A 27,605-nucleotide genomic window follows, 5' to 3' on the forward strand; every position below is an offset into this window, starting at 1 on the left:
TGTGTTCAAAGCTCAGTTTCTTCAGGAGTTTTGTGCACATGTGAAAGCACTGAAACAGAGTGATATGGCTTTAAAAAAAACTTAAAATGCGTCCGTGTATGAGGATAGAACTTGAACAGATAGAATGTGCACAGTTGATCTTTCATTGGCGGATCGTCAACACTTTCTAATCCTTCATGATCCAATGTCTTCCTGTCACACACCCTCAGTGGTGTCCTGCGACTAAGAGCTCAAAACTTTATGAATGTGAATGCAGCTCAAAGAGGGTGGCATTAATGACTGATTATTAGCATAGAGGAATATTAACAGCAGCATGTTCTGTCAGTTCACAGCTCAAATAACACAACACAGTGTGCAGCACCTCTTTAAACTCTGGCCTGCACACGGAGCACATAAACAATCTCGAGACACTCCCAGGAACACATGAATGAATTTTTTTTTTTTGTGAATGACAGCAGCAGCTTGACAAAGACTTCTCTCTGTCTGTCACTGGAGACCTTTCACACCGACGACGAGCTGTTTTCTTTGGCAGTAAGCAGCCGACGTTGTCAAAAGTTTCACCACCAGAGTTCTCATTGTCTCCTGGAATAACATTCATCTCTTTGTTTCTTTTCTCTTGAGACATTTTTTTTTTTTTTACAGTTTTAAAAAAGCTTAAAGTTGATCCATTCTGGTGATGTTGACATTTTGAAACGAGGTTTAGCTGAAGTGTAGGAAGTCGACTCAGCAGACTTGAGTTTATCAAGAGGTGAGTGTGTATTGACAGTGAACAAACCCCAGTGTGATAACTTCACAACAACAAGAAAAGTTCAAAAGAAATCATGCAAATAAAAGTTTCAGATGTGCGGCGCTGTCAAGCCTGTTCATTGTTTGTGTTGCTCTGCAAAAAAGCGTATCTGCGCCCACGCAGAGCTAATCGCTTGCCGTTCTTGAGGAAGAAATGTTCAACTTAGGCACCTCAGGGCATCCAATAGGAGGAAAGATCAGATCACAACAAACGGTGTCCCACTTTCCTGAGCTAAAGTTTACAGACCTACCAAGATATCGGAGAGAAATATCTAGTTTCAAAAGAAATGTCAAACAGTTTGTGCAGCGAGTACTTCTTCTTCTGTTGAGAATTATGGCATCCGTATGTGTTCAGTTACCGCCGCCACGCCAGTCCTCCTTGAAATAGGAAACTTCCCCTGGCTTTATTGACTACCCGTTAACAAACTGTCTGCAGCAAAGGACTAAAAAAACTAGTAACTGAGATATGCAATAAATGATTACAAAGAAAACTTTAGCAGAATGTGCAACATTTTAAAAACAGCAGAGATCCAGTCTCTCCTGTGTAAATGTGTCTCTGAGTCATGACTGTCTACAATGAGGGAGAAGCTCGAGTCCCGCTGGCTGTGTTGTTGTCAGAGCCGTGTTTACATGGACGGGACGGCCGGCTCCTCCCCTTGTGTATAAAAGCTGTTTTAGTCAAGAACTAGAGAGAAGAAGAAGAACATACTCACTGATTATTTGGATGTTAGTAAGAGTTTTTAGATCACGCTTGTAGTGGCTTGATCTTGCTTTTCAAAAGTTTGAGCCACTGAGGGGCTGATAGCCTACCGTACTTAATCGACGCGTTGTTTCCGTGTTTCGTGGCAATAATTCAATCAACTCCGTGCTGTCACACTCAAACGGGTTTATCTGAATCGTTCGTTTACAATACATGTTCTGGTCGTCTACATACACTTATTCCACTATAACTTGAATGTAAAACAAAGCCAGGATAAATGTTCCATTCACGATACATTTTCCAACAGCGGTCAAAAACTGTGTGCCTCTCACGGTGGGCTGCTCACCTGTCCGTGATTAACTCTTCTACTTGTAACCTTCCCAACACCAAAGTGAATGTGCCCCCTACTGTGAGCACAAGGAACTACCACAGAGCACACATACATACTGAACACACAAATGGCTCTAACAACGCTCATTCTGTGTCAGTTTACATGCAGTGTGAAGCTACAAGCTAACTAAAGAGCGCTAACATTAGCATGCTAACCCAACAATGCAGGACACAGGGGAATGCAACTGGAGACGAGGATCATTTTGTCTGCCGCTTACGCTAAACTCCTCCCTGCAGACTCCAGAAGCGAGAGGGGTTGGAGGTGAGACAAACATGCAGTTTGTTTTGGTTTCATGCTGGGGCTCAAGGGCGACATCTACTGGATCAGAAAGTTGCACAAGTGTTCGTATCAGGAAGTTGATGTGGCTCTGTTGATTATACACGGTTCTGCCACGCTCTGTTCTCCCAGCACTGGAGCGCAGCCCTGCCCTGGCAGCCCTGCAGCGTATTGCCTCCTGAAATGTTCCAAAGAGCCGGCCAATCAGAAGAAAGTGGGCACATGGGGAGGGGGTCTTAAAGAGACGGAGACGGACAAACATTACATTAGTTTATAAAAGCTTTTTAATACGATCGGAACAAAACATTTGCAAGTTTTCAATCCAGTGGGGAGTGATACGGCACTAAAGACAGAAACTCCACCTGTGCAGCCAGAGAAACTGCTGACAGGATCCTGCAGAGTTATGTTTTACAATGAGTAACAATAACATGGTGAACAAGCCAAGTTGATATGTTTCCATTGTCAAATGGCAAAACCATACCGAGCAAAGCCAGGCTATGCCTTGCTGTATCAACTTTCACAACAGGGTTTTTAATCTTTTAATCAAACTCTGACAGTCGACAGAGCCTGAGAGATGTGTCATGAAAACTCTGAATTAATCGAGGGCATCTGAGCGAAGCTGCTTTGTTTTTCTGTTTTGAAGTTTGACACAAATACCTGCAACAGTCCAGAGAGTGGTGTGAAGGGGAGAAGTTAGACGTTCACACTGTGGTCGTTTGGAGCTCAAAGGCTGTTATAATGTTATACTAGCAGTGGAAAACAACGTTAGCATGCTGACTAGACCGAGGTGGTTAACAGACACTCTAAACATCAGCATGTTAGCATTATTATTATTAGCATTAAAAAATGCTGACATTAGCATTTAGCTGGAGACGTTATGACTGAAAGGACGAGGTGTGTTAAAGTTGACTGTGACGTGCTAAAATATACTTGAAACATGTAAATGACCACTGGACACACTGAAATCTCCACCTGTAATATTTTGGTATTATAATTATTCACTCGTAGAAACTCACAACAAATATGTTCAGATGTTCACTGTTCATCTTCTATTCACTGCAAAGGTCTGTATTTCCTCCCTCTGTAGCTCTTTATCTTACACATCTCTCTCTCTCTCTCTCTCTCTCTCTCTCTTCATCATGCCCTGCTGTCTCATCTGAATAGTTTAACTTATCTCTAGTTCATGTGTTAGTCAAATTAGTAAAGAAAACTCTTTTGGTGTAATATCTGATTTTATTTTACATTTTGTGCAAATTTGCGCACATTTGAGGCACACCTGCTGTTATTAAACATTTAATGATGAGAGTTGGAGAAAATTTTTTTTTTTTGCATTTGCTGTGGCTCAGTGGTAGAGTCACTCATCTCTCAGACAAAAGGTTGGGGGTTCAATCCCCAGCTCCTGCAGCAACAGGTCCTTGGGCAAGACACTTAACGCCAAGTTACTCCTGCTGCTTATCGGAGGTGTAGAAATGTGAATGAATTAGTTAATATAATGATGGTCTCTTTACCCAGCAGCCTCTACCATCAGTGTGTGAATGTGTAGGTGTGAACAGCGGTGTACAAGAGCTTTGAGTAGTCAGAAGACTAGAAAAGTATACAAGCTCAAGTCCATTTACCATTTACGTGATCATTGCTTTAATATCTGCTGCTCAAGGTTTTCCTACAACTATCCACATTTTCTGATACAATTTAGTCAACAGTGTCTGCACTGTTCACATCTCATCGTCTGCTCACGTCTCTCTTTCTGTTCTGTCTTCTCTCTTCATCATCTGCAGCTCTCCGTCTGTGATCCCAAAGATTTCATACCGATTCATGCAGAGGATGAAATGAGGGATTTTACTGACGGCAGTATCAGATAAATAAGCAGTTTTCTCAACTCGCAATGCTGCTCGAGGTGTCCCAGTCTGACATAAGTAATGATTAAAGTTAGTGTGTGAATCCTTTATTTTCAATCCCTGCTACGTCTGGGACTGGGCTCAACATAATGTCTCTGAATAAACTTATAGAAGACTTAATGTCCTCCTGGTTGTTTACCGGGTACTTATTGACCTTGTGTGACCCCTCAGGAGACGTGAGCCCTAAAGTCTTGCTCCAGGAACAGCTGAGGAACACACCGCCCTCCGCTATGACATGTTTTTTAATCTTAAGAGGTTAGTTTTACAAGAATGTCTCAATGCAGTTTTTCAAAATCATAAACACAAGATCCAACGTATCAGCAAACATCCCTCCAAAAATAATTATCAAAGAAAACCATCAGTGCAACTTTCACCCTACAATAAGCTTCATTATGAGTCAATGGTGAAGGTATCAGTGTGTGTGTGTGTGTGTGTGTGTGTGTGTGTGTGTGTGTGAGTCAGAGTAAGGAATGTAACTAACATTACAGTAGCCGTGGGTTGAACACAGAACATGAATACCATTTAGAGCAGTCAGGGTTAATTACATTCTCTGGTTTTATTAAACATCCTTTCATAGCCCGGCAGGCCCGTGCTCTGTGGTAACCTTTTGTATCTTCAGGATGGACACGGCGTGCGTGCTTGAAGGTAGAGTCAGTAGCATTTTTGGTTGCAGTTCTAACTAGGCTCCTCCTCCTCCTGGGCTCATCGCCCCCAGAAGTTCACCCTCCCTGCAGGACGTAGTGTGTACCGCTTCGACCTACACTGCAAGCTAACACACGCTAGCACATGCTAACTGCCGGTGTTTTTGGGTCACCACCACACATGTACGGAGGCCCAGAAGCGACGATTTGCTGGCACGAAGTTCAAACAGCTTTATTTGCTCAACTTTCTCTTCAAGTCAACAAATCATGTAGTTTGGTTGAAACCGTGCCCTCAGGAAGAGACCGCCAAAGAGACGTGATGAAACGCCACCACATCCCGATGACTTTAAATCAAAACTGCTTTTTTAACTGTCTCTCAAGTGGAAAGATTCCAACTTTACTCCTCGCCCAGACAAGCAAGTGTCTCACCTCAGAGCTGCACACCTGAAGCACCAATGCACGCACACACACACGATGTATTCATGAATCAGAACGCACACACATATACCATCCTTTGACAAATTCATGAATAATCACGTTAAGCAGTCGGCGTCGTTTCCTGCTTGTGTTTGATTCTTATATTGGTATATTCTCTGATTAATTAAAGGCATTTAAAGCTAATCCTTGGTCACACACTCTTTCTCTACTCCCGATATAGCTCATTCATTCAGCACACTACATCCCCCCGCTGGCCTGCCCTCATACTGCTCCTGGACTAACCGGGCCTGAACGTCATAATACAACACATGCATGGCTTTATGTCATTTTGAAGCGCGTGTCTAAATTTTAAAAAAAGGAGACACACTGTCGGCTCTGTGTCCACACATTGGAGAACAACACAGAGAACATGAGAGCTACTTTACTGACTCTGTGTCTTATTTTGAGTCACTTTAGTCAGAGCGTGCCAGGGCCAAGGAAGAGGACCGAGCTTGAGCACGGATCGGAGCGGTCACACTGGTCAAACAAACTGGACTTTATGGGATTACAAGTCACTAAAATGTGCGTGCAATTTATAAAACGGGTGCATTGAACAAAAAAAATAAACACATTTCCACGTCTCCTCACAGGCTCTGTACAATTTCTCATAAACCCTCGAGGTGAATGTTGTTGAGCTTTGTTGAATTTCTTCAAGGAACATCTGTGTCGACCCCTTAAGGTTTCAAAAGGTTTAACATCAAGTGTTATCTTTGCGTTCATTGTTTGGTAGTTGAGTCATAGATGAATACAACCAGGATGATTAAAACACATGTACAGGTGCCCATCCCACACCTGTGCATTCCTATCAAAGCTCAATATGTTTAAACTGCTGCTGAACCGAATCCAAACATCCAGTTTTGTATTTTCAGACGCCGGGCGGTCACGGAGGAGCGCTGAGTCGACTCATTGACATGTTTCTATCTAAGTCAACAAATCATGAAATATTTAGAATAAATACACGTTTAAAAGTTCCCTAAAAGTACAAAGAGAAGTTTTGTTGTCAGCAGGGGAACCATGTTGGAGAAAGAAATGAAGAACATCGGCAGGTTGTTGCAGAGTCGAGTGTTTGAAGGGATATCGTGACTGGAAAGACGTGAATCTGTGATTTGTTAAAATAATAAAGTAAAACAGCACCGAATGAGAATATTTGTGCTGCATTAGCTGTTGAAATGTTTTACCATAGATTGTAAATATTAATGGATGAAGTGACGTCAGCCGTCTCTTCCAGCAGGGGGCTCTGGAGGCTCATCGGCAGCAGCCGCCATGATGGAAATCCTGCCTCAACCTAACTTTCATTCAGCCAAAGAAAGGCTGAGAGCTGGAGCAGAGGCGGGTTTTAAGCTGCTTGAGGACCGTTACATCGCCCACCTGTCAATCATGTCGGCTACACACCTAACTATGGATAACACGTATCGTTCATAAAATCAAGACGGATGACTAATCAAAAAATGTACCCCCGTACAGTGTGTGCCATGAGGACAGTGACTAATCACACCTCTTTAGTTTTTTTTGAACCAGGCTGTAAACACGTTAATTTCTGCTGTAAAAACTGCCTTTTTTGAATGGGTGTGTATGTGACTTCCGGGGCTCTTTAAACCAGCCTCTAGTGGACACTCGAGGTACTGCAGCTTTTTTCAACAGCGGAGGGTGCTGCTTGGTTTTTACTCGTCTTGGACTGTGTTTAAATAGTTGTAAAAGTGAGTTAAACGTGTTAAATATTAGACAGCTCAATAATTATTTAGTACAAGAGAAAGTGAGACAGTGACCCTGTTGTCCGGAGCAGCCGCTGTGTGATGCCTGCTGCTAAATAAATACCGGTTCCAAATCAGTCACGGGACAGTCTACGTGCCCCCCCACCCCCCCCTCCCCCTCCAGCCAGATCCACTGCTGTCTAAGCAAGACCTTTGTTATGGTGGGAGGGATTTCGAAAAGCTACTGGTGTCTGCACAATGGTTGCCAAGCTCTAATTGAATTAACGGCCTGTTTTCCAAAGCAGGCCGCTTGGAAATTCCACTTTTATAGATCCCACTGTCCTGCCAGAAACCTCTCAGTCTGCCTCGGCCAAAGATAACAGTTTGTGATTCTGTGCTGTGTGTGTGTGTGTGTGTGTGTGTGTGTGTGTGTGTGTCTATATTTTACTGCATATCAGCCTTGACAATCTAAGTGATTTGTACTGATATTACACAAAAGAAGAGGTTACACCTGAAGGCTCCGGGGGTTGTCTTAAACAAATATTTTGCCCATCTAAGTGCCATGCACTGATTTAAGAGTTTGTCTGCATGCCATCACGGTTAGCCAGCTGTGGTTTGGCCTTCGCAAATAACACGTCAGGTAACAGATAACGAATCCCAACATTCACACAACAACAGGTTAAGTGGGGAGCAGATGTGGGAGGTTCACAGTCCAAAGCCAAACACCGCCGATGGGATGTGTTACAACTCGAGTTTGTTTTGAGGAATGTGAAGACTTTGAGGCACAGACGTCATCAGAGCCAAATTATTTTCTTAGATCATAAAACGAGCCGATGTAAAAATGCGGTTATCGTGTTGCTGAGAGGAAAAGTGATTGGCAGAGCGAGGGTGAGAACAGATCTCATTTCCAAACATTAATTAGCGTGCATCATGTGCTCACGTTGTGAAATAGGTTAATAGATGTTTTGATGAGTTGAGGTGGAAGCACTCCAAGTTTTTATGTTAAGACCAATTACTGATTGCTTAAACTCACACAGAGCAGAGGGAGTAGTGTGTTTTTTTTTTTTCAGCAGACATCCACGTAAACAGCGTTACTGTGCCAAAAATCCCCTGCAATATTATTCTGTTGGTGTTCACTCGTGTTTTGAGTTGCTTGGTGGAATGGATGATTGCACTCTCCCACAGTAATAAGGAACAAACAACACATATTGGCCATTTTTACACTTTATTAATTTGACCCTGTCAGGGACCTCAGTAGAGTGTGGAAGATCCATACACAGCAACAACAGCTTGGCACCAGCCTGGTCACATTGTGCTGTGGGAGGGCATCCCATTCTTCAACCAGGAGTTGTTGAAGGTCAACCAGCGTGGTTGTGTTGGTCACTCTGGCATGAACAGCACGACCAAAGTGATCCCACAAGTGCTGTCACTTAGGTGCCAGTCAGGTGTCAGTCATACACCTGTAACTGGCACACGCCTGGCAGCACCTGAAGCTCGAAACAGGAGTGAACACCAACAGAAGAACATTTCAGGGGATTTTGGCACATTTTTTTAGGGCGCTACCCACACGTTTAGCTGTGTTGCTCATTTCATGAATGCACAATCCTTACAAGTTATGCCTCATTGTAAAGGTGACTAATCAGGCTTTCCAACGATATAACATACAACACCAATTAGTATTATTAAAGGGGCGAAATAAGGGACCGAAATAACATTTCCAAACTTTTTTGAGGAGTTTATTTTGTAAAACAGGTTCTTAGGAAATAAATTAGTCCATACAAATTTGCAAGCAAACTCTTGCACCCTATCTTAAGCCTGCCCCTGACTGCAGAATAATCGGGCCGATGTGAGGCCCACGTTATCTTGTAGTGTGACGTATAAAGAGTCAATCTTAACGTCCATGATCTGCTCGGAGATTGTCAGAGACACCTCGATTTATATCACACAAGTTTGATATTTAGGATATAAAATCTTGACGATTACGTCATGAAAGGGTCGGGCAGAAGTCGTGTGTGACTAAAATAACGTGGAGAGGCGAGGGAGGACAGTTATAAGTGGACAGTGGTGGCGACCGGAAGCAGGACGCACGAGCACGGGGTGTGCTGGACAACTATTATGCATCTGACAGTTACAATCTGACCTCCAGGTCCCGCTGAAGAACAGACGATCCATGTTGTCCGCGTCTCCCCAGACATTCCTTCAATCAAACTTTTAATTTTAGAAAAACATTTCTAAAAACTTTAATCGCAAATTGAACAGCCCGCTCTGTTGTTTACATGAGGTCATGTGAGGTGATGAGTTTGAAAATCTAAGTAAAATCCTGAAGTATGAGATGTGCCATGATTTCTATATCTTGTAGTGTGTGCATGCTCAGATCATAGAGACCTGTTTCCAAAATCAGGTCGGATTTTCTAACTCCTGTAAGCTGAGCCGGGCTTCACTTTCAAATCACTTACAAAGGCTGTGTACCCAAACATTGCCAATAAACCTTTTTTTGTTTTGTTGCATATTACACAGTTTGACTTTGTAAATCTTCTTTTTGAGTCCTCAAAGAATGAAGTTAGAAGATGTATATGTTGTTAAATTATATGGTGAAAGAAACTATCAGTTAAATTAATTTGCTTGTGTGCACAAACTTCATGCCACCCCTGCATGAGTCGACGCCCCAGGTGGGAAACCCCAGTCAAAAAAAGTCTGGACATGCCCCTGCCCACTCCCGTTCCCGAACAGGGAAATCTTCCCGCTGTGAGGGACGTGTGTCGACAAGCTACCGATGAAGATTTCAGGGACTTTTTCAGGAGGTCAGCATTATAAGCTGTGCATTAAGCAACATCACACAAGAGGGAGGGGTGCTGCACTGAATATGAGCTCTGCAGAGATCCAGGAAGATTATCACTGCAGGAGAATCACAGCTCATATTCAGTACATCAGTCCCTCTTGTGTGGTGTTTTAAACATGCACTATATAAAACATTTGACATGGAGCCCAACTGATTATCAGAGCAGGTTTTCACCAGATTTCCATAGAGATGAGGTTTTGGCTACACGGGTTTCTAACAGGGTTGCAGGTTTTATTTGACTGTGTTTGTGTTCCTTATCACTTGTGCAGAGATGCTTCCCTCGAGGCAGTCAGTTAAAGCCATATGTTTACACCTGTCATTGAAAATGAGTTTGCCTCCAAGCACGTTAAAAGAGAAGAAAAGCAAGTTGTAAAATGTCTGCAGCTTAAGGCCGGGTCAGGAGGTCAAAAGTCGAAAAAAAGATGAAGCTGTTGTCCTCACGCAAGGCAACTCCTGCAACCAGAGGCGACGCTCTCTTTTGCTTTCAAGACAAGACGAGCCAAGGACTCGCTCGTCCGGTTTTTCACTCTTGGCTCTGCTGTGTGCATGCGAACAGCTTGTAAATGACAGAGGAAGCCAAGGTGTATAAAGACAAGTGCCTCGGGCCAGGGGAGTTTACACAGCGCGCTGCCATTAATCCGCCCTCAGATTTTTCTATCCAATTCTACCATAACAATGGCATCCAAGTGCAACTTTCCTGTGAAGCGAAAATAAAAGAGTTTGGTAACTCTTTGATACGCATTCTTATTAGGTGTGATATTGTGTTTGTGCAGCGTCTGCCAAAAATCAAATCATGCATGTGTTGTGCGAAGAGTGAATAAATCAAGGTATTTCTTTAGAAGTTACAGCTGAGGAGACAATATGGAGAGATGAGAGGAGGGATGAAATGTACCAAATGGTTGCAGGCCGGGAGGAAAATCAGCAACCAGTGCAACATGGGATGCCTGCTCTACCAGCTGAGTTTAGCAAAACTTTTTGTAAATATGGAACTATGCAGAAATCTGGTGTTCCTGCAGGCACCTCTGAAAGTGTTTCTACATTGAATTATTTGTTGCTTCATACATCTCTGAGGTTGCATTTGATCCTCACGGGGGATCTTCAGCCAAACAAACTAAAAAAAACACACTTTCAGTTTGCAGACGGCTTCCTCTTCTACAACTCTACAATTCACTTAGCAGACGCTTTTATCCAAAGCGACGTACATCAGAGAGTAAGAACAACACAAGCAAGGATCTAGAAAAAAGGGAACAATGTCAGTAAGAGCAAACGATCAGCTTTGAGTCTGATTGGACACACAGGTGCTGACAGGAAGTGACCAGAGGCAAAGCACAACATTGAGGGCAGTTCTTGAGAGCTCTAATCAGTATAGAAACCATCTTATAAGTCGTCGTTATCAAACAAAAACCATCGTCATTACCATCATCATCATCAATAATATGGAGACCATCATCATTAAGTTAGTAGGTATTCATGAAAGAGCTGGGTCTTTAGCTTTTTCTTAAAGGTGCAGAGGGACTCTGCAGATCACATGGAGTCTATTAAACGTCACATCACCCACTGCTGTAATGAAAGGTCCTGATTGAGGGATCAGTGCCCCTGAAAGAGCCTCATGTTGTGGCTCCTTAAACCACAGATAGAACATACTGGGATTGATGGCATGCTTTTCTACTAATAAGTCCATTACTCATCAGACTGGTAGCAATTCTCAGGCCTCTTAGCAGCTCCTTTCTGAGCGGAGTGACAGAAGTCGGCCTACAATCGGAAGAGGGTGTGCCCCAGAGACAAGGCCTGGAAGAGGAACAGGCTTCAGAGAGTAAACTAGGGTGCTTAGCACTCAGCCTCAGGCACGTAGCTCAGATTTAAGAATGAGTTAGCGTGTCAAGATAGCGTGTCTCGCAGTAGACCACACCTGCACCTGTCAGGTATTCTGTGGCATGCCTGTGTTTCGTGCAGGAGATCATGTGTGCGTGTACGGGCTGCATGTTGCATAGTAAGACAAGTCTGTGTTGCTCCCTCGTCTTTTTTTTTTTTTGCACGCAGCTGCATACTCACAGCCGATTGATGGACACCTGTGATTTACCTGCAATTTACCGCGGATCTCTGGAAACATCTAAATATTTACCAGGAAATCCAGCGGTGTCTACGTGCTGGTGCCGAGCAACTTCCTCGCCCTTCTGCTGACACATTTAAAAACGGGTTATATAAACTGTAAGGATTTCTGTGTCACCTCATACAATCCCAGTTACCCGTTGCCTGTGGCTCTGATTCATGGACTGCTCCAACCTGTGTTGTGATTCAGCAATGTTTCTTTTTTTTTTTTTTCTGTAAGACACGATTACCTAATCATAAGAATAAAGATGAAAACACTCGAGCAGCAGGGGACAGGTCGCTGCATGTCAGAATCTACATGTGCAGGTTATGAATACTCTCTAGAGTCCTACTACCTGAAAAAAAAAGAACAAAACACATTCACAGTGTTTGTAGGTGTTAGCTAACATGTTATCAATCGAATGCCTTTATAAACATTTAGCTGATATTAGCAGCATTAGTGCAGAGTCAGATTGTGTTTGTTGAGAACATGGCTGGTCAGGATTGGCTGAGGGGCGACGTGTAGTTCTGTGGTCAGCAAATGTACCCAAATGAGCTTTGAAGCTTTGTTAGCGACGGTTAGCTAACGTCTAGCTAGCTAACATTGCCTTGGCGAGTCTCCTTCTGCGCGCGCTCCGTGTGTGCTGCTTCCGCTCGTTTTAATGTGTCCAGGTAGGTCTTGACTCCATCGTGTTGCACCGCTTGTTGGCTTCTTTGCACCTTCATCTTGGAATTTGCTACAAAGCACTTTAAAAATCAAGGCACTGGTCTCTTAAGGCCATTTTAGATCTTTGATTATGAACTCCTTTACTTCTGATTGCACATGTTTTCATTGATTTTTGATTTTAATACTTCTTATTATCTGTTTGTCTGGTTTTAACTGATTTTGTTTATCTATGATGTGCATATATATATATATATGTGTGTATGTATACAGTATATGTATATACTTATATGTATGTTTGTTATTTTTCATTGTTTATCCTGCTCGTCATTGTAAATGAGGGCTATGCTCTCAATGATTTTTGAGTTTAAATAAAGACAAAAAAAACATTTTTAGCAACAATACGATCTCATCTTAACTTCACAATCAGCACTGCACTTCCTTTGGGTCCGCAGCAAAACACCCGCCAAGTCTGACGTCCAACGGGAGAAAGGTCGTGTAGAAACTCGACTAACAAACACGCACGCACGCACGCACGCACACACACACACACACACACATACAGATTCCTGGATTCATGGATAGATTAGATTTTATTCTCAGGTATATTTGGTTTCCCAGATAAGAGTATCGTTGAATAATAGTTGCCTCTAGTTGCTAAATGCTCCGTTTATCAGCTAGCTGCTAATTTAACCCTTCGAGGGCGTTTCCACACTGAGCACGATTTGTCCCCGCGTTTGCAAATCCACCAAGAAGCAGCAAGAAGAAGAAGAAACCATGGCAACCACTCGCCGACTCTCTGCACCCGGTAAAGCTGCTAAACATGAGACAACAATTATTTGATTTAAGTTTATTTAAATGGTCATATCAAAACAATCGTTACTAAGTACTTTACAGAACATTAAAAAATACAAATAAAACCACGAGAACACAAATTACAACGCGCCAAAAAAACAAGACATCAAGAGAATCAAATAGGAAGAACTCAAACAGAGATCGACTAAAGGAGACAGTCAAAATAAATGAAAAGAATAAAAAATCATGGATAAAACTACAAGAACAATAAGTCTTAATAAGAGATTTAAAAGGAGATACTGATACTGAAAGTCTGAGATCTTCAGGCAGGTTGTTTCAAGGTCGAGGAGCCCGAGCAGCAAATTCTGCGTCTCCTTTGTTTTTAAAAAAAATCATAATAAGATGTCACCGATAACGATTCAGCCCAACGACACGTCTCAATCTGTTCTGAATAAAATCTGCAGGCATGTGCACTCTGCCTCTCGCTCGCTCACTCTCTCTCTTTTTCTCTTAGCTTCCTCCATCCTCTTCCATCTCTTGGCCTCAGCCGTCGTATCTAAACAGAACAGAGACGAGCTAACTGGCTGATGTCGTAAAGCCGTATACACACTTCATGGGAGAGAACCGCGGCCCGATACCAAACCTACATCGTGTTAGAGGCTCTGTGGACACGAGAGAGACGCCGTTCTACTTTCAGATCGACTATGAAGCGACTATTTAAAGTTGGACGAGTTACAGATTGTTGTTTTAAAGATGTTAGAGGGACGTTTCTCTGGATGAAGCGTCCACCTGCCACGTCTGCTTCTCCCTCTCACAGGTAACTTTCTTTTATCGGAGACATTTTCTACGTGCCTCTTCTCTCGGAGACGAGCTGGTTCCTTCACGGTTTACAAAGAAGAGATGAATGATAAACTTGCTATGCTGAGCTGCTTCAGACGCCCGCAGATGTTCTGATTGCTATTTTTAACTCTTTGGTTAAAAAAAAGCTGACTCGGCTTCTGCGATGGAGGATGGACAGCCGTGTTGTTTTGTCTGCTCGTGAGCTGAATTCAGTTTTGATATTATTTCAGAACAGAAATGCTTGTGCACCTCCCTGATGTCACTGTGAGACAAGGATCAAATACTTTCAGCGTGGGAGTCGAGATGTGGTTGGTAAGCAGATGTAGATCCTCGCCTGATGGAGGAACGCAGCGATTCTGAAAAAAAACAAAACATTTTCCTGAGTTGCTTGATGTCACGTCGCTTGTTTTCCAGGAAAAGTTTCAAAAGCTCACAGAGCGTTTCCTCCAAACATAAAGAACGATGAACGATCAGTCACAGACTACTTAAAAGCTTTATATGCGTTTTTTTTTGATCCAGTAGATGTCGCCCTTGAGCACCAGCATGAAACCAAAACAACTTGCGCTGCATTGTTGTGTTAGCATGCTAATGCTAGCGATCTTTATTCTGCTCGTATCTTCACACTGCATGTAAATTTACCTGAAATGAGCGTGATCTAGAAACACAGTTAAGCAGTGAGTACAGTATGTTATTCTTCTTTTCTCTAGTCCCTCAATTAAACAACTTTTATACGTGAGGGGAGGAGTCAGCCGGCCGTCCTGGCGATGTAAACAAAGTGAAGATAGGACTCTGAAAACTCTGAAAACATCACAGACAGTGGGACTCGGGTGTTACACCCATTGTAGACAGTCATGACTCACAGAGTTATTTTCAGAGGATATACTTGATTTATATATTTAAGTGTGAAAAATCACATATTAAGACTTTAATGTTGAAATGGATGACACTTAATTACTGATTGAACTTTGTTGTTGAGCTATCAGTGAAGCAGACAGAACCAAAAGTAGAAAGGTGATTGAATTGTCTTGAATTTCACATAAATGAGAAACAAATCAGAGACAGCAGACCTGAATACAGTCACTGAGTTCACTCCTGATGTAATCTCTATTAGGTTTAAAGAGCTCCACAGTAACTTCTAAATGTCATCTCAGAATTTATTTCTTACCTTATTAGCCTCAGAAATGTTATTTTTTTAATAGATTAAAGACAAACAACAATAAATAATGTCCTGTATGTTTTTTACCGAGCGTGATGACCGGGGTTGTTTCTTCATTTCTTCAACAGCGGAGGTTGCTGCTCCGTCATGACATCATGACTCTGTTCCCCCCCCCCTTCCCGGTAAAGCTGAGGGGTGAGACAGTGAATCACAGGAATGAGCAATAAATAACTATTCTAGTTAAACTGTAGCTGGCATTCACTTTGATGTATTTTCTATATGACAACCTTTTATAGGAAACGTCTCCTGTTTGTTTTTTATTTAAAGCTGCTGTGAGAAATCAAAGATTGCAGAGAATGTGATGAATCACTTCTGAAATGTATGTCAAAGATTAGGGGCGTCACCAGAAGTTTAGACTGAAAGTCAAACAATATATACACCTGCCTCGTTACCACGGCAACATAAATAAGAGTCCTAGGCCCCTGATATACAGGAGGTGATGGTTTCTTGTTTTGATTGCCCAAAACTGAACTAAATTGCATAAAGACATTTGCAACATTTCGGGACTTTGTTGATGTAATTAGTGTAATTTAGTCAGAGTCCCCTCCTCTGCTCTCTGTGTGTTTGTAAGAGATTTAAAAACAAAACTTCTACATCTTCATTCAACAGCTGGATAAACGCCTGAATGTGCCGACCTGTGACTTTGAATGGACAGCCGCTTCTCTCTCTGTTTCTCAGTCTTTGAATAAAGATCTATCTGCAGAGTTTTATTAGGCTGTTGTACTTTTAGTTTTTAATTTCTGTCAGGACCTAAAGACAATTTCAACCAAAATCTTAAAAAGTGTTTCTGGAGGAAATAACCAAACCTGTCTTTAAGATAACAGATATTCTTGTCAAGGATTGATAACAAACTGGACCCAAGTTCAGATGCTTAACAAAAAACATTTATTTTAACAAAAAGGCTAGATGCAAAATGCAAAACAAAAACTTACAAGAACAAAATCCAAAAAGGGAAAACAAGGAAACACTAGAGACTCTGACATTGACGAACAAACTGCAATACTGACAAACAACATAACTACAAACAAACGACAATGAACTGGCACAGAGGGGACGAAACACAGAGACTAAATAGACACAGGGGTGATCAAACACAGGTGAGACTAATGACACAGGTGAAGACAATCACACAGAGGCAGGAATAAAACAGAAGAAACACTGAGGAGAACTACAAACTAAGTCATGAAACTATGAAGACACACAGAACTCAAGAATTAAACAAAAACACACTAGAACATAAAGAAACAAAAAGGTACGAAGTTACAAAACACATGAAACACTAAAGACTAAACTATGAAACATTAAGACAAAAACACACAAAGGGAAACAAGCAACACCAGGATGGACTTGAGAAATGAAAACATGGAAACCTAAACTCTGAAATACAAAACTAAATAAGACCAAATCATGACAATTCTATCGTTTTAAAACATATTGTATTGATAACTATTAGCACACCTTAGCCCTATTCTGACTGCTGTTTCAAGGCGAGACATTTACGCCCCTGTGACTTTTTTACTTCAGTCTGAATGTCATGGCGTCTTCGGAGGTAGTAACAGAGGTGATGAGCTCCCGCTGTGCCGTGCATCCTCAACGCCAAACTGCAATGTGAATTCACAGAATGAATATGAACGAACAAAGACGTGATGACGGCTGAGCTCAGCTCACAGAACTTTATAGAGGAAAAGTTGCAGTCTGAAAAAGGCGCTAATCATTCAGCGTGCAAGAAGGCCGGCGTGTTTCTGTAACAGACACCGGGGCGCGTGAAGAGTTGTGACCTTTTTGACCCTTTGAGGTCATCACAACCTTTTTTTTTCTTCAAACTCAAATCAACATTTTAAATCAGAATAACCACACTAATTAATTTAACTGAATACATTTGAATATGCACATTTGCATTTCCTAAAAAAAACACACACACAGCATATCCACGCTCCCCCTCCCCCCCCCCCCCCCCCCACACACACACACACACACACACACACACACCCTCTGACAGACACGCACAGCGGCCTCTCTCATAAGCTCCCTCACACACGTAAACACACACACACACACAGAAGCCCGTTTGAAGTGACAGCCCTGTCGTGCATGAGGTGTATTTATGAATGGTTATGGTGTGCCAGTACGGAAATTGTTCTCATACGAGGAAACATCTGGCCAAATTTTTATCTGATGTATCTTTATTCTCATCTAAAGATGCCAACAAATAGTTACACAACTCTCCTCGCAGAGCAACACCATTCGAGCCAAGCATCCCGACGGGAGCAGGACTGTCATTTGATGTGTCAGAGATTTTAAAAAGAGATACAGAAGGAGGCTATATGTATCTTAAGAAATGCTGCCATCTTAACCTGTGAGGTGTTTTACCCGATTTAAAAAGAGCTGAAAATAAATATTCAAGACGTGAGATGAACATTTAAGATCATTCTGAGCCTCTGCTGAGAAGTATGTGTGTGTTATCTCCTGCCGCTGCACAATGGAGTCGACAGATGTATTATCTGGGGTTGGTATGTGAACTTGTGGTAGCCATGTGGACTCTCTTAACCTCCTCTCTGGCGCCCCCTACAGGCCGAGGGGAAAACCTCCAATTGCATGACAAGTGGTAAAGGAAATGAGATAATCTCTTTCTCACTCTGCCGCCTTTTCTCTCTCTCTCTCTCTCTCGCTGACATGCTTTCTCAAATTGTTTCATGTTGTTTTTCCTGATCCCGGTTGCCCCGGCGACGACTCCACTGTGTGAGCAGTGACCGCACGGCAGGGGGCGGAGCTGTGAGGTGACAGGCCTGTCAAGTGAAACACACACACACACACACGTTCATACAGATATAGGATGAAGAAAAGACTTTAAAAATCAACAATTCTGTATTTGTCGATTCATTCAAAGACACACACACATTTCTTTCTCACACACTCTTTGAAGCAGCAGAATTTATGGAGATCTGCTCCCGAGGATCAGAAGCAAAAGGCCAGACTGTGTGTGACCTCGCATTGAGCACATCAAACACACCGTCCTTCTTCTTCAGTGGTGGAGGGCGAGCCCGAACATGCCCCCCCTCTGAAGACGCCGTGGTCTATAATTATCCCTCCAGCTGTTTATACCCAGTCATTTGACCACTGACCTCTGATACCTATACACCTTTGGTAATGACATCCATTCACGCTACAGTTCAAGTAGTCATCTCTGAGGGTAACGAACGGGAGCTTCTCACATAAACTCCAGCATGATTTACTTATTCCTCATAACTTGCATGTTTGGGAATATTTATGAACGGTGATTATACAAGGATCGAAGAAGTGCTGTGAGAACTCTGCTGTCACTGTGGTTGTCTCACCTGGTTGGTATTTTAAAACTGATCCAGCTGTGAGGTCACACTGTCAGGGGATTCTCTGTGACTTAGCGCCCTCTGCTGCCGGAGAGGCCTCACTCCACGTAGCAGGGAGAAGATTGGACATATAACTTTATTTCCAGAAATTGTGGCTCACTTTGCTCAAAACTTTAAAGAGTTAACTGCTTTGTCAGAACTCCACAGATGTCTTACAAAATAAAAACACAAGTTCCCTCTTCTCAGGACGGATTCCTTCCTCCAGTGCACACAGATGTTGTATGCTTATTATATGTTACCAAGCGGCAACCTCCGGTGGTTGAAAAATGAAGCCAATGCAGAGGTTGCAAACACATGCAGTTCCCTGAGTGTCCACTAGAGGCTGGCTGCAGAAGTACAGGAAGTCACATACACACCCATTCTAAAAAGCCTGTTTTTACAGCAGAGATTAACATGTTTACAGCCTGGTTCAAAAAAACAAAAAAGGTTAATATTTACAGTCCATGTGTGTTACAGAGCATTAAAATAAACACTGATTAGATAATTTGGTATGGTAAAAACACTACCATAACAAGTGATCATGTGTTTTGGCCTCCTTTTATCATTTTGATGAAGAGTAGGATTTTTCTCCCGAAATAGCATTTACAGTCCAACATGTTTACGCAACACAAATGTTTCCTATTTTAAGTATGTATGTAGAAAAACATAATAATTTCACCTGTAAGTTCAATGAGAAACCCTTCAAAAAGAAAATCAGTGCACAGATACAAACAGGAGAAACACGAGTGAGACAAATTTAGTAATCAGGGTGTTTTATTTTGAAGGCCAGTGTTCATCGCTGAATGCATTTTGTGTCCAGAGATCTGCACAGCTGTGACTTAGAATCATATTTTGAGTGAGGTCGATGGGATTGTGCTCAGAGTTTAGCAGTTTGGAGTCTTGTTGTTGAAACATCAGCTTCAAATTAAAAGAGTTGTGTGCATAGTTTCATTTTTGGTTTGTATAAAACTGGGACAAAATGTAATCCCACAGGGGAGTTTCTCTTTCAATCTGTCATCGAACATGCAACACACACATGCACAAACAGGACCGTTATGGACATGCGCTAACAGAGAGAGATGTCAGAGTGATGGGGCTGCACACACGACGAGCTCCACGAGCAGAAAGGGGTTTGGTGCCTTGCTAGAGGGAAGCAACGTTGGACCAGGTGCATGCCTTGATATCCTCTACATGCCTCTATTCACCAGCTTGTTCAAAATGCTGCAGCCACACTCCTTTGCAGACACAAAAACAATGGCTCACATGGCACCTCTTCTAGCATCCCTCCACTGGCTCCCGGTTCAGAACACGATCACTTACAATATTCTCTTATGTCAAAGCTTTTCATGGCCTCCCCCCAATCTACATCACAGAATTCATATCCACATACATTTCAGCTAAGCCTCTCAGATCATCGGAACAAGGACTTCTAGCCATCCCATGATCAAATTGAAAGCTTTATTCGGTGACAGGACTTTCTCTGTAGCCGCTCTGTGAATGTGGAAAAACCTGCCGCTACATATAAGATCAGCAGATTCTGTTAACTGCTACCTTAAGACTGACTTTTACTCTCCTGTCTTCTCTTGCAGTAGACTTGATTTGCACCTGACCTTGTTTTATAAAAACCTTCATTTGAACACGTGTGTGTATGATGTCTGTTGCTGCATATATTCTGATTGAGATAATTGAGGCAAATCGCCTAAACTATGTTTGTGTGAGTCTGTGTGAAAGTGCTTGTGCCTGTATGAAGACCTACATGTACGTATGGGCATGCATACTATATATCCGTCCATGTTTTGTTTTACTGCTCGCTGTAAAGCTCTCCCAGGTAACCAGCAAGCAAACCATAAACCAACCAGCAGAGGGAGCCAAAGCTCTGAAACAGACACAGAACAACAGCTCCAGGTGAAACACACACACGGCCATGACCGTCACCATGAAAAGCATGTTCCTAATTCATAATGTGCAGAATTCTAAAATAAGATTTTAAATATTATTATTGTTCACATTCATCTCATCCATCCTTTCCTTCTTTCTCACAACAATGAGTGTCTTGAAAACATGTAATGTCTGCTTCACACATCATTAGTGCTTGTTGTCTTTGATTTAAATGAAACCATGACTCATTATTACATTTTGTGTGTGTGTGTGTGTGTGTGTGTGTGTGTGTGTGTGTGTGTGTGTGTGTGTGTGTGTGTGTGTGTGTGTGTGTGTGTGTTGTAGAAGAAAGCAAATGTTTGTCAAAAGAGCAAGAATCTGAAATCTGGCTGGATTTTTTTTTTGGGGGGGATCTCTGAATATGTTTCAATCACAACATGATGAAAACAATGTTCTCACATTAACTGTTCATTTTGGGGGAAAAAGACAAAGTGACAAGTGAGTAAATGAGAAGTGAGGGTCTTGTCTTGGCATAAGGGCGGTGTGGCCGTTGGCGTCGGCTGTGTGAACAAACGGGGCCGTAAACTTGAGCTTGGTCCTGCTTCTGTAGATTTATTGAAACGTTTTTTTGAAAATGATCTTTATCATGTTAAACGGTCACAGTTCAGACAACACAGAGGGCTGATGTATCAAAGTGTGATGTCGTCATAAACGGGACTCGTCCACAGCTCTCCACATGTCAAAGTTAAAAACACATCAACTACAGAAGGAATTAAATGAAGTGCTAAATGTTATCATTGAGGTATATTCTTCATATGTAAAAAAATCACTGAGTCCACATGTCTAACCAGCATCTAGTGTTGCTTCTAATCTAAGCCCCGCCTCCCCCCCCTCCCCCCTCCCTCCCCCTCTCTGTGTCTAAAACACTCCAGGGATCAGCCTGTAGGGAACAGTATCTGTGTAGCGCTTCCAGTCCTTCCCGTACTTGCTGCTGCAGCGGTGCTCGTCGCGCACGCAGCGGTGCACCAGCAGGATGGTCATGTAAACGATGTAGAAGTACGGCAGCACGTGTCCGAAGCCGCAGGCGGCGCAGTACGCCAGAGAGCCCATCAGGTCGCCGGTGTAGTTGAAGTGCCGCGCCACGCCCCAGAAGCCCGAGGTCATGAGCTTGCTGCGGTGGAGGCCTCCGTCGGCGGAGCGGTACGAGCACTCGATGAACTCCGGCGTCCGGCCCCAGATGGAGCAGGCGCCCTCGGTGCGTCTGAACAGATCCTTCTGGTGGTTGGTGGAGCGGAAGACGTAGTAACCGACGAGGCCGAGCAGCAGCACGGCCAGGGCGTGAGCGCCTGAGAGCTGGACCGGGTGGTAGACCAGGTACAGACCCTGAAGACACACAAACACATGTTGATACATTTAAATTAAAGCAGCAACATGAAACTTTACCAACTTAGAATAGAAGTTTCAAAGTCGATCTAATAACAGAGAGATCAGCGTCTAACCCATTTCCTGACAGCGCCACGGTCGCCTGCTTATGGCACCTTCAAAGTCTTTATATGTGATTTTTCACACTTAAATGTAAATCAAGTATCTCCTCTGAAAATAACTCTGTGAGTCATGACTGTCTACAATGGGTGTAACACCCGAGTCCCACTGTCTGTGATGTTTTCAGAGTTTTCAGAGTCCTATCTTCACTTTGTTTACATCGCCCGGACGGCCGGCTGACTCCTCCCCTCGTGTATAAAAGTTGTTTAATTGAGGGACTAGAGAAAAGAAGAATAACATACTGTACTCACTGCTTAACTGTGTTTCTAGATCACGCTCATTTCAGGTAAATTTACATGCAGTGTGAAGATACGAGCATAATAAAGATCGCTAGCATTAGCATGCTAACACAACAATGCACCGCGAGTTGTTTTGGTTTCATGCTGGTGCTCAAGGGCGACATCTGCTGGATCAAAAAATCACATATAAAGCCTTTAAGTAACTTTGGCAGCGGCCACACTTCCAGTACGGCGAGAGTGACGAGCAAGAAGTCTGACTAGATTAATTATTGGCCCTCGTTGGTAAAGATTGCAGAGGCTATATCATTATTATTTGGCTTCTTGTGCCTTTAGTCGAGAGATAGAACAGTGGATAGAGTCAGAAATCAGGGAGAGAGAGAGAGAGAGAGAGAGAGAGAGAGAGAGAGAGAGAGGGGAAAGACCTGCGGGAAAGGAGACACAGATCGGACCCGAACCCGGGCTGCCCGCCTGGAGGACTACAGCCTCTGTACATGGGGCGTACGCACTAACCACTGCGCCACCAGCGCCCCGAGGCTATCTGTATCCACTTAAGAACATGCTTCTAGTTAGGGGTGTGCGACAGGGAGATCTTAGATCTTGAAGGATTAGGATGTGTCGATGTGCCAAAGCAGAAGGTCGGGGGTTCGATCCCCGGCTCCTTGTAACTGAAACCAGGCTGCAGCTGTGTTGATAAGGCCGTGGTCCATGAAGTGCACGCTCTACCAGGTGAGCTACCAGGACTCTCCTGATGCTCCACATTATGCCTCCTGTGTGTGTGTGTGTGTGTGTGTTAATGTTTGTGTGTACCTGCAGGGTGTAGAGGTACGGGAGCCAGACGCAGTCCCCCCAGCCCAGATACCATCCAAAGTGGTCGTGGCAGATGTCGATGGTCTTCAGGTACCACGCCTCATTCCAGAAGAAATCCAGCACATAGATAGCCTGCATGAGAAAAAAACATGAAACTTAATTCTTTGCTGTAAAGAAGCTTCAGAGAAGTCTGACAGATGATTGTGTTTTTAAAAGGCTGCTTCAGAGTGAAGACCCTCAAACTAAAGTCAAAGAAGGACGAGCATTCAGGCACAATGTCTGATCTGACTTCAGTCAGTGCTCAATAACCTTTTTGAATTTTTTTTACCTTTCCTTCAATTGTGTACCTACCCTATTTAAATGATGTTTGTTAATCTGTTTCTTGATGACCCTGATGAAGGCCACGAGCCGAAAGCATCGGTCTAAATTGTTAATAAAGTTGATCTTCTTACTACAAGTGTTGCTGGTGAAGTTTGTGCCAGAAAATCCTCTTTTTCTTCGAGTCAGTAAAAGTAAAACACCTTTCATTGTTTTCTTTTTTCACAAGAACATATTTGTTTCCTTCTCAATATAACGCTGTGCATTTTATAAACTAGATTTCTGGAAGTTCCTGATTATATCCTGCTGCGTTCTCACATCAGCTCACTCTGACTTTCTGCAGAATAAATATGAGGAGGCTGGAGGAGAAACTCTGAGTGAAGAGAGAAACATTCAGCTGTTTGCGTTCACACATGCAGCTGCTCCTGAAAATATCAGGAGTTTTCTGCACGTGTGAAAACCCCTGATAGAAATCTGAGTTTCTTAAAACTGGTGTTTTGTGTCACACTTCTTCCTGCTTTGTTTCTGTATTACAGATTTTAAGACGGTTCTTCTTCATCAGATTGAGATCAAACTTAAAACCCGTCTTTCCTCCACCATCACGTCACCTGCAGCACGTTGACCAGGATCATGGAGTTGGTGACGTGTCCGTACAGCTCCTGCTGCTTGGCCATGTAGGACAGGTTGATGAGGGTCCAGGCCACGATGCCGGGCCGCCCGTTGAAGAACAGCTTGAAGTCGAACCACTGGCCGATCCGAGGGTTGAACTCGACGCCCATCATGTAGTTGTAGAAGACGTTCCCCGTGAACTTACTGTCGATCATAAAATAAATCAAGTTGAAGATGTTTTACTGTAAAAACAAGAACATCACCTTAAACTTTATAAACACAAGAATAAACGTTTGTCCTTAGGAAGACGGGGTAAGGCAAATCCGGTCTGGAGACCACTTGTGGAAGGTCTCGGTTTCAGACTGGTCCCTAAAAGTCTCGGCCTTGTCTCGGTCTCGGGGCACTCTGGTCTCAGGTATGTCTTGGTCTCGGTTAGTGTGGTCTCGACTACAACACTATACGGTTGTCATGACACCAGGATTTTAAACTTTGATACTAGTAAAAATCTCAGCAACGAAAATAGAAGTCCCAGGTATCCAGCATCAGGTAACTTCTTGATTTTAAAGATCACAAATTGAAAACTAACTGCGTCACTTTGCTAAAAAACAATGCTAATGTTCCGCTACATGCCTGAAGATCTGCAGGTTTTTTAATATAGAAGTAAACACACGTTTGCATTGAGCAGAGCCAGACTGTATAGACAACATTTATGTGTTAAAGCATGCTGTGTGCTGTAACAGTGAGGTGTTATACCATCGTCTCTCTGGTCGTATGATCGTCTCACACCTCGATGTTCTGACAAAGCACACAGTGACTCTAAGGACTAATGCACTTCTCATTTGTCAGCTGCACAGCTCTCTTAATGAGACAGGAACTAGTTGGACACTTTAATGTTTATCTTTACAGATAATATATCAGCAAAATCGCACTTAGAGTTTGCATGCCATTTATTTTTCTGTCATTTGAAACATGGAAAAACTTGATCTTTATGCCTTCTTTGATTGTGCCTATGTCTCCTCATAACTTCAATAACAGCAGCATGTTGTGCGTAACGCTGGTATCCTGGATTAGCACCTTCCTTTCAAAGGTGTTAAATACAGACACCGTCATAATCACCACAGTTTTTGTCAGGCTTGGTAAATCACAAAGCGTGTACTAACTTGTTTGAATTTTCTCCTCCCAGTATTTTGCACGTTAGGGCAGAAACGCCCCATATTGAATATTTATTAAGGCAAACGTACTAAATGGACAATGTGTGTTGTGTTGCTCATTTGAAAGACGCAATCCTCACAGCGCGCCGTTAGTAGATCAGATAACACTTTTTTTGCAGGTGGTGTCAAGTTTGCACACGTTTTAAGACACGCAAACCTTTAGGAAATCAGGTCCATGGTGTTGTAGTGAAGACCAGGCTAACCAAGACCAAGACATACCCGAGACCAGAGTGCTCCGAGATCGAGTCAACACCAAGACCAAGACCATAAATATCTGTGAAAGATGATCATCTTGTGTGCAGGGGGCGTGCCACTCATTTAGACGGTAACACCGGGAAAGTTTCAGCCGTAACCGAGGGGATAAAAATCAAACTACTGAAGTTATTCATTATTTTAGAAAGTAGTGTTTTCCTTCTAATCGCAGTTATGACGTGGAAAATCAGTCTATCAGTGGTGGTCTTGATTTAAAGTCCCGAGTCCGACCAGTCTGAGACCGAGACAAGACCAAGTAAAAATGCTTTCGATTCTGAGACCTTAAAAAAATGTCTTCAGACCAAGAACGATTCTGAGTACTACAACACTAGTGCATTGGTATTTCTTTGGTACAGGTCTTGATCTATGTAGGGGTTTCTTTAAAACATATGTGAGGGGGGACAGCGGGTGTTGTGAGATGTAACATAAGTCTCATGTCATGTGTTTCTTTGCGAGCTGGATGCTTTGAAATTCCCTCAGGATCAATAAAGAATCTGTCTATCGATCTTAAGATGAAAATAAATGTTATGGGAACACTCAAAATGTTTTAAACCCACAACATCAACATGTGTCTGAAGTGGGCCTGTGGAGACTCCCCGGCCGGCCTCCAGTCTGGACTCACCAGTCTTCAGCGTTTGTGGGGAAGTAGTGGGCCTTTACGAAAGCAAAGGAGGCCACAGCGTAGCCCAGGATGTTCGCACACCACATCAGGGGGATCCAGTTGTCAAAGGCGATGGTGGGAGAGAACCAGTGGAAGTAGTGGGCGTTGGCAAACCACAGGGCGTGAGTGATGAGCCAGCACTGCAGCCCGTTGATCTCGTACTTATTAATCAGACCTGCAGCAGATAAAAGAGGAAGTTTTAAAACCAGGATATGATGTTTACATTCACAATCACAAAAACAGGACATTTAAAAAACAAAACCAGGAAACTCAATAAATAGATTTATATTAAAGGATGAATCATTTTGTTTTAAATCTCTTTGTGTTATTTTGTGAATGAATTACCTGCAGGAGTTCGAGCTCCATCCTGGACTCCACCAACATAACCAGGAATTAATTTATGAGTAACATCAGGAACACACATGTACAGGAACACCTGAGGGACGACAACAAACCGTTACTTGGTGACCAACAGCAGGTCAGGACCCTAAATAAAGGAGACTTGTCCGTCGTCTCTCTGTACCGTTTGAGAGTTCTTTAAATTCTGTCGCTTTCCTTTCATTTGTTGTCTCTACCCACCTGGAAAGCCAACCAGATGGCGTAGATCTTCGCAGCTGTCCAGGTGACGGAGGGCGCCCGGGCCCAGATGGAGAGCAGGGTAGTCTCTCCTCGGTATAGCTCAAGCACGGGCTGGCTGACGGAGCACTGGTACTGGTCGCAGGCCATCACAAAGTAGAAGACGATGAACGGAGCAAAGCAGAGCAGGCCGATCACGCTGATCAGAGAAAACCAGTCCACCTCCCTGAAACACAATCAGACCAACATACAGGTCCAGGTGTGATGAGAGTTCAGCTTTACCGCAGATTCAAGCCGTGATGTAGGTCAGACATCGGAAGGAAAAACCCTGGGAAGTCCTCGTGATTGTGTCCTATAAGTCCAAACTTAACGTTTATACATGAGATTACACCGAGACATTAAAGGGGACTTATTATGAAAAATCCACTTCTACAGTGTTTTTAAACATATATTTGGGTACCCTGAGAGTCTACTGACCCACAACATGTGAAATAAACCATCCAGTCCTTTGTTTGTGGTCTGCATAAGTCTTACAACACAGAGAAAAATGCTCTGTTTCAAAATTGCTCTCCTTGTGATGTCACAGTGGGATTCTGGTAAAAAAGAATCCTGGTATCTCCACCCATGGACTCCACCCCCAGCCTAGAACAAAACTTTTACACAGGTCCACCATTTTTATTCTCTCTACAGAGGAGTGATGTCTACGGGGAAAACTCAGGGGGGGGGGGGGGTCATTTCATTTAAAGAGACACACACACCAAAACGGAGCGTTCTGAGAGAGCTGGTTTATACAGGGTCACAAACCTCCTCTGGTGCTTGATTCATGTTATATTTTGACCAAAGCACAG

The 27,605-nt window shown here is 43.0% G+C and overlaps 1 protein-coding gene and 1 long non-coding RNA gene across 2 annotated transcripts in view; both read right to left on the bottom strand.

Moving 5' to 3' along the window:
* Positions 1-21,133: 21,133 nt before the first annotated feature.
* Positions 21,134-27,605, bottom strand: part of dhcr7 (7-dehydrocholesterol reductase) — an 8,221-nt gene continuing 1,749 nt past the window's right edge. The window contains exons 2-7 of the mRNA XM_061044620.1: positions 26,761-26,983; positions 26,527-26,617; positions 26,143-26,356; positions 24,057-24,261; positions 23,131-23,262; positions 21,134-21,925 (exon numbers count right to left, since the gene is read on the bottom strand). Of these exons, the coding sequence (XP_060900603.1) occupies positions 21,461-21,925; positions 23,131-23,262; positions 24,057-24,261; positions 26,143-26,356; positions 26,527-26,617; positions 26,761-26,983 (1,330 nt within the window). The 3' untranslated portion in view covers positions 21,134-21,460. The remainder of the gene's footprint in view (positions 21,926-23,130; positions 23,263-24,056; positions 24,262-26,142; positions 26,357-26,526; positions 26,618-26,760; positions 26,984-27,605) is intronic.
* On the bottom strand, positions 23,443-23,996 carry LOC132979564 (uncharacterized). The gene is made up of 2 exons (XR_009674121.1): positions 23,840-23,996; positions 23,443-23,777 (listed from the first exon to the last, which is right to left on the bottom strand). It is a non-coding gene; the product is annotated as an uncharacterized LOC132979564 (long non-coding RNA).

This window comes from Labrus mixtus, chromosome 1 (genome assembly GCF_963584025.1).
Source record: "Labrus mixtus chromosome 1, fLabMix1.1, whole genome shotgun sequence".
Lineage (NCBI taxonomy): Eukaryota > Metazoa > Chordata > Actinopteri > Labriformes > Labridae > Labrus > Labrus mixtus.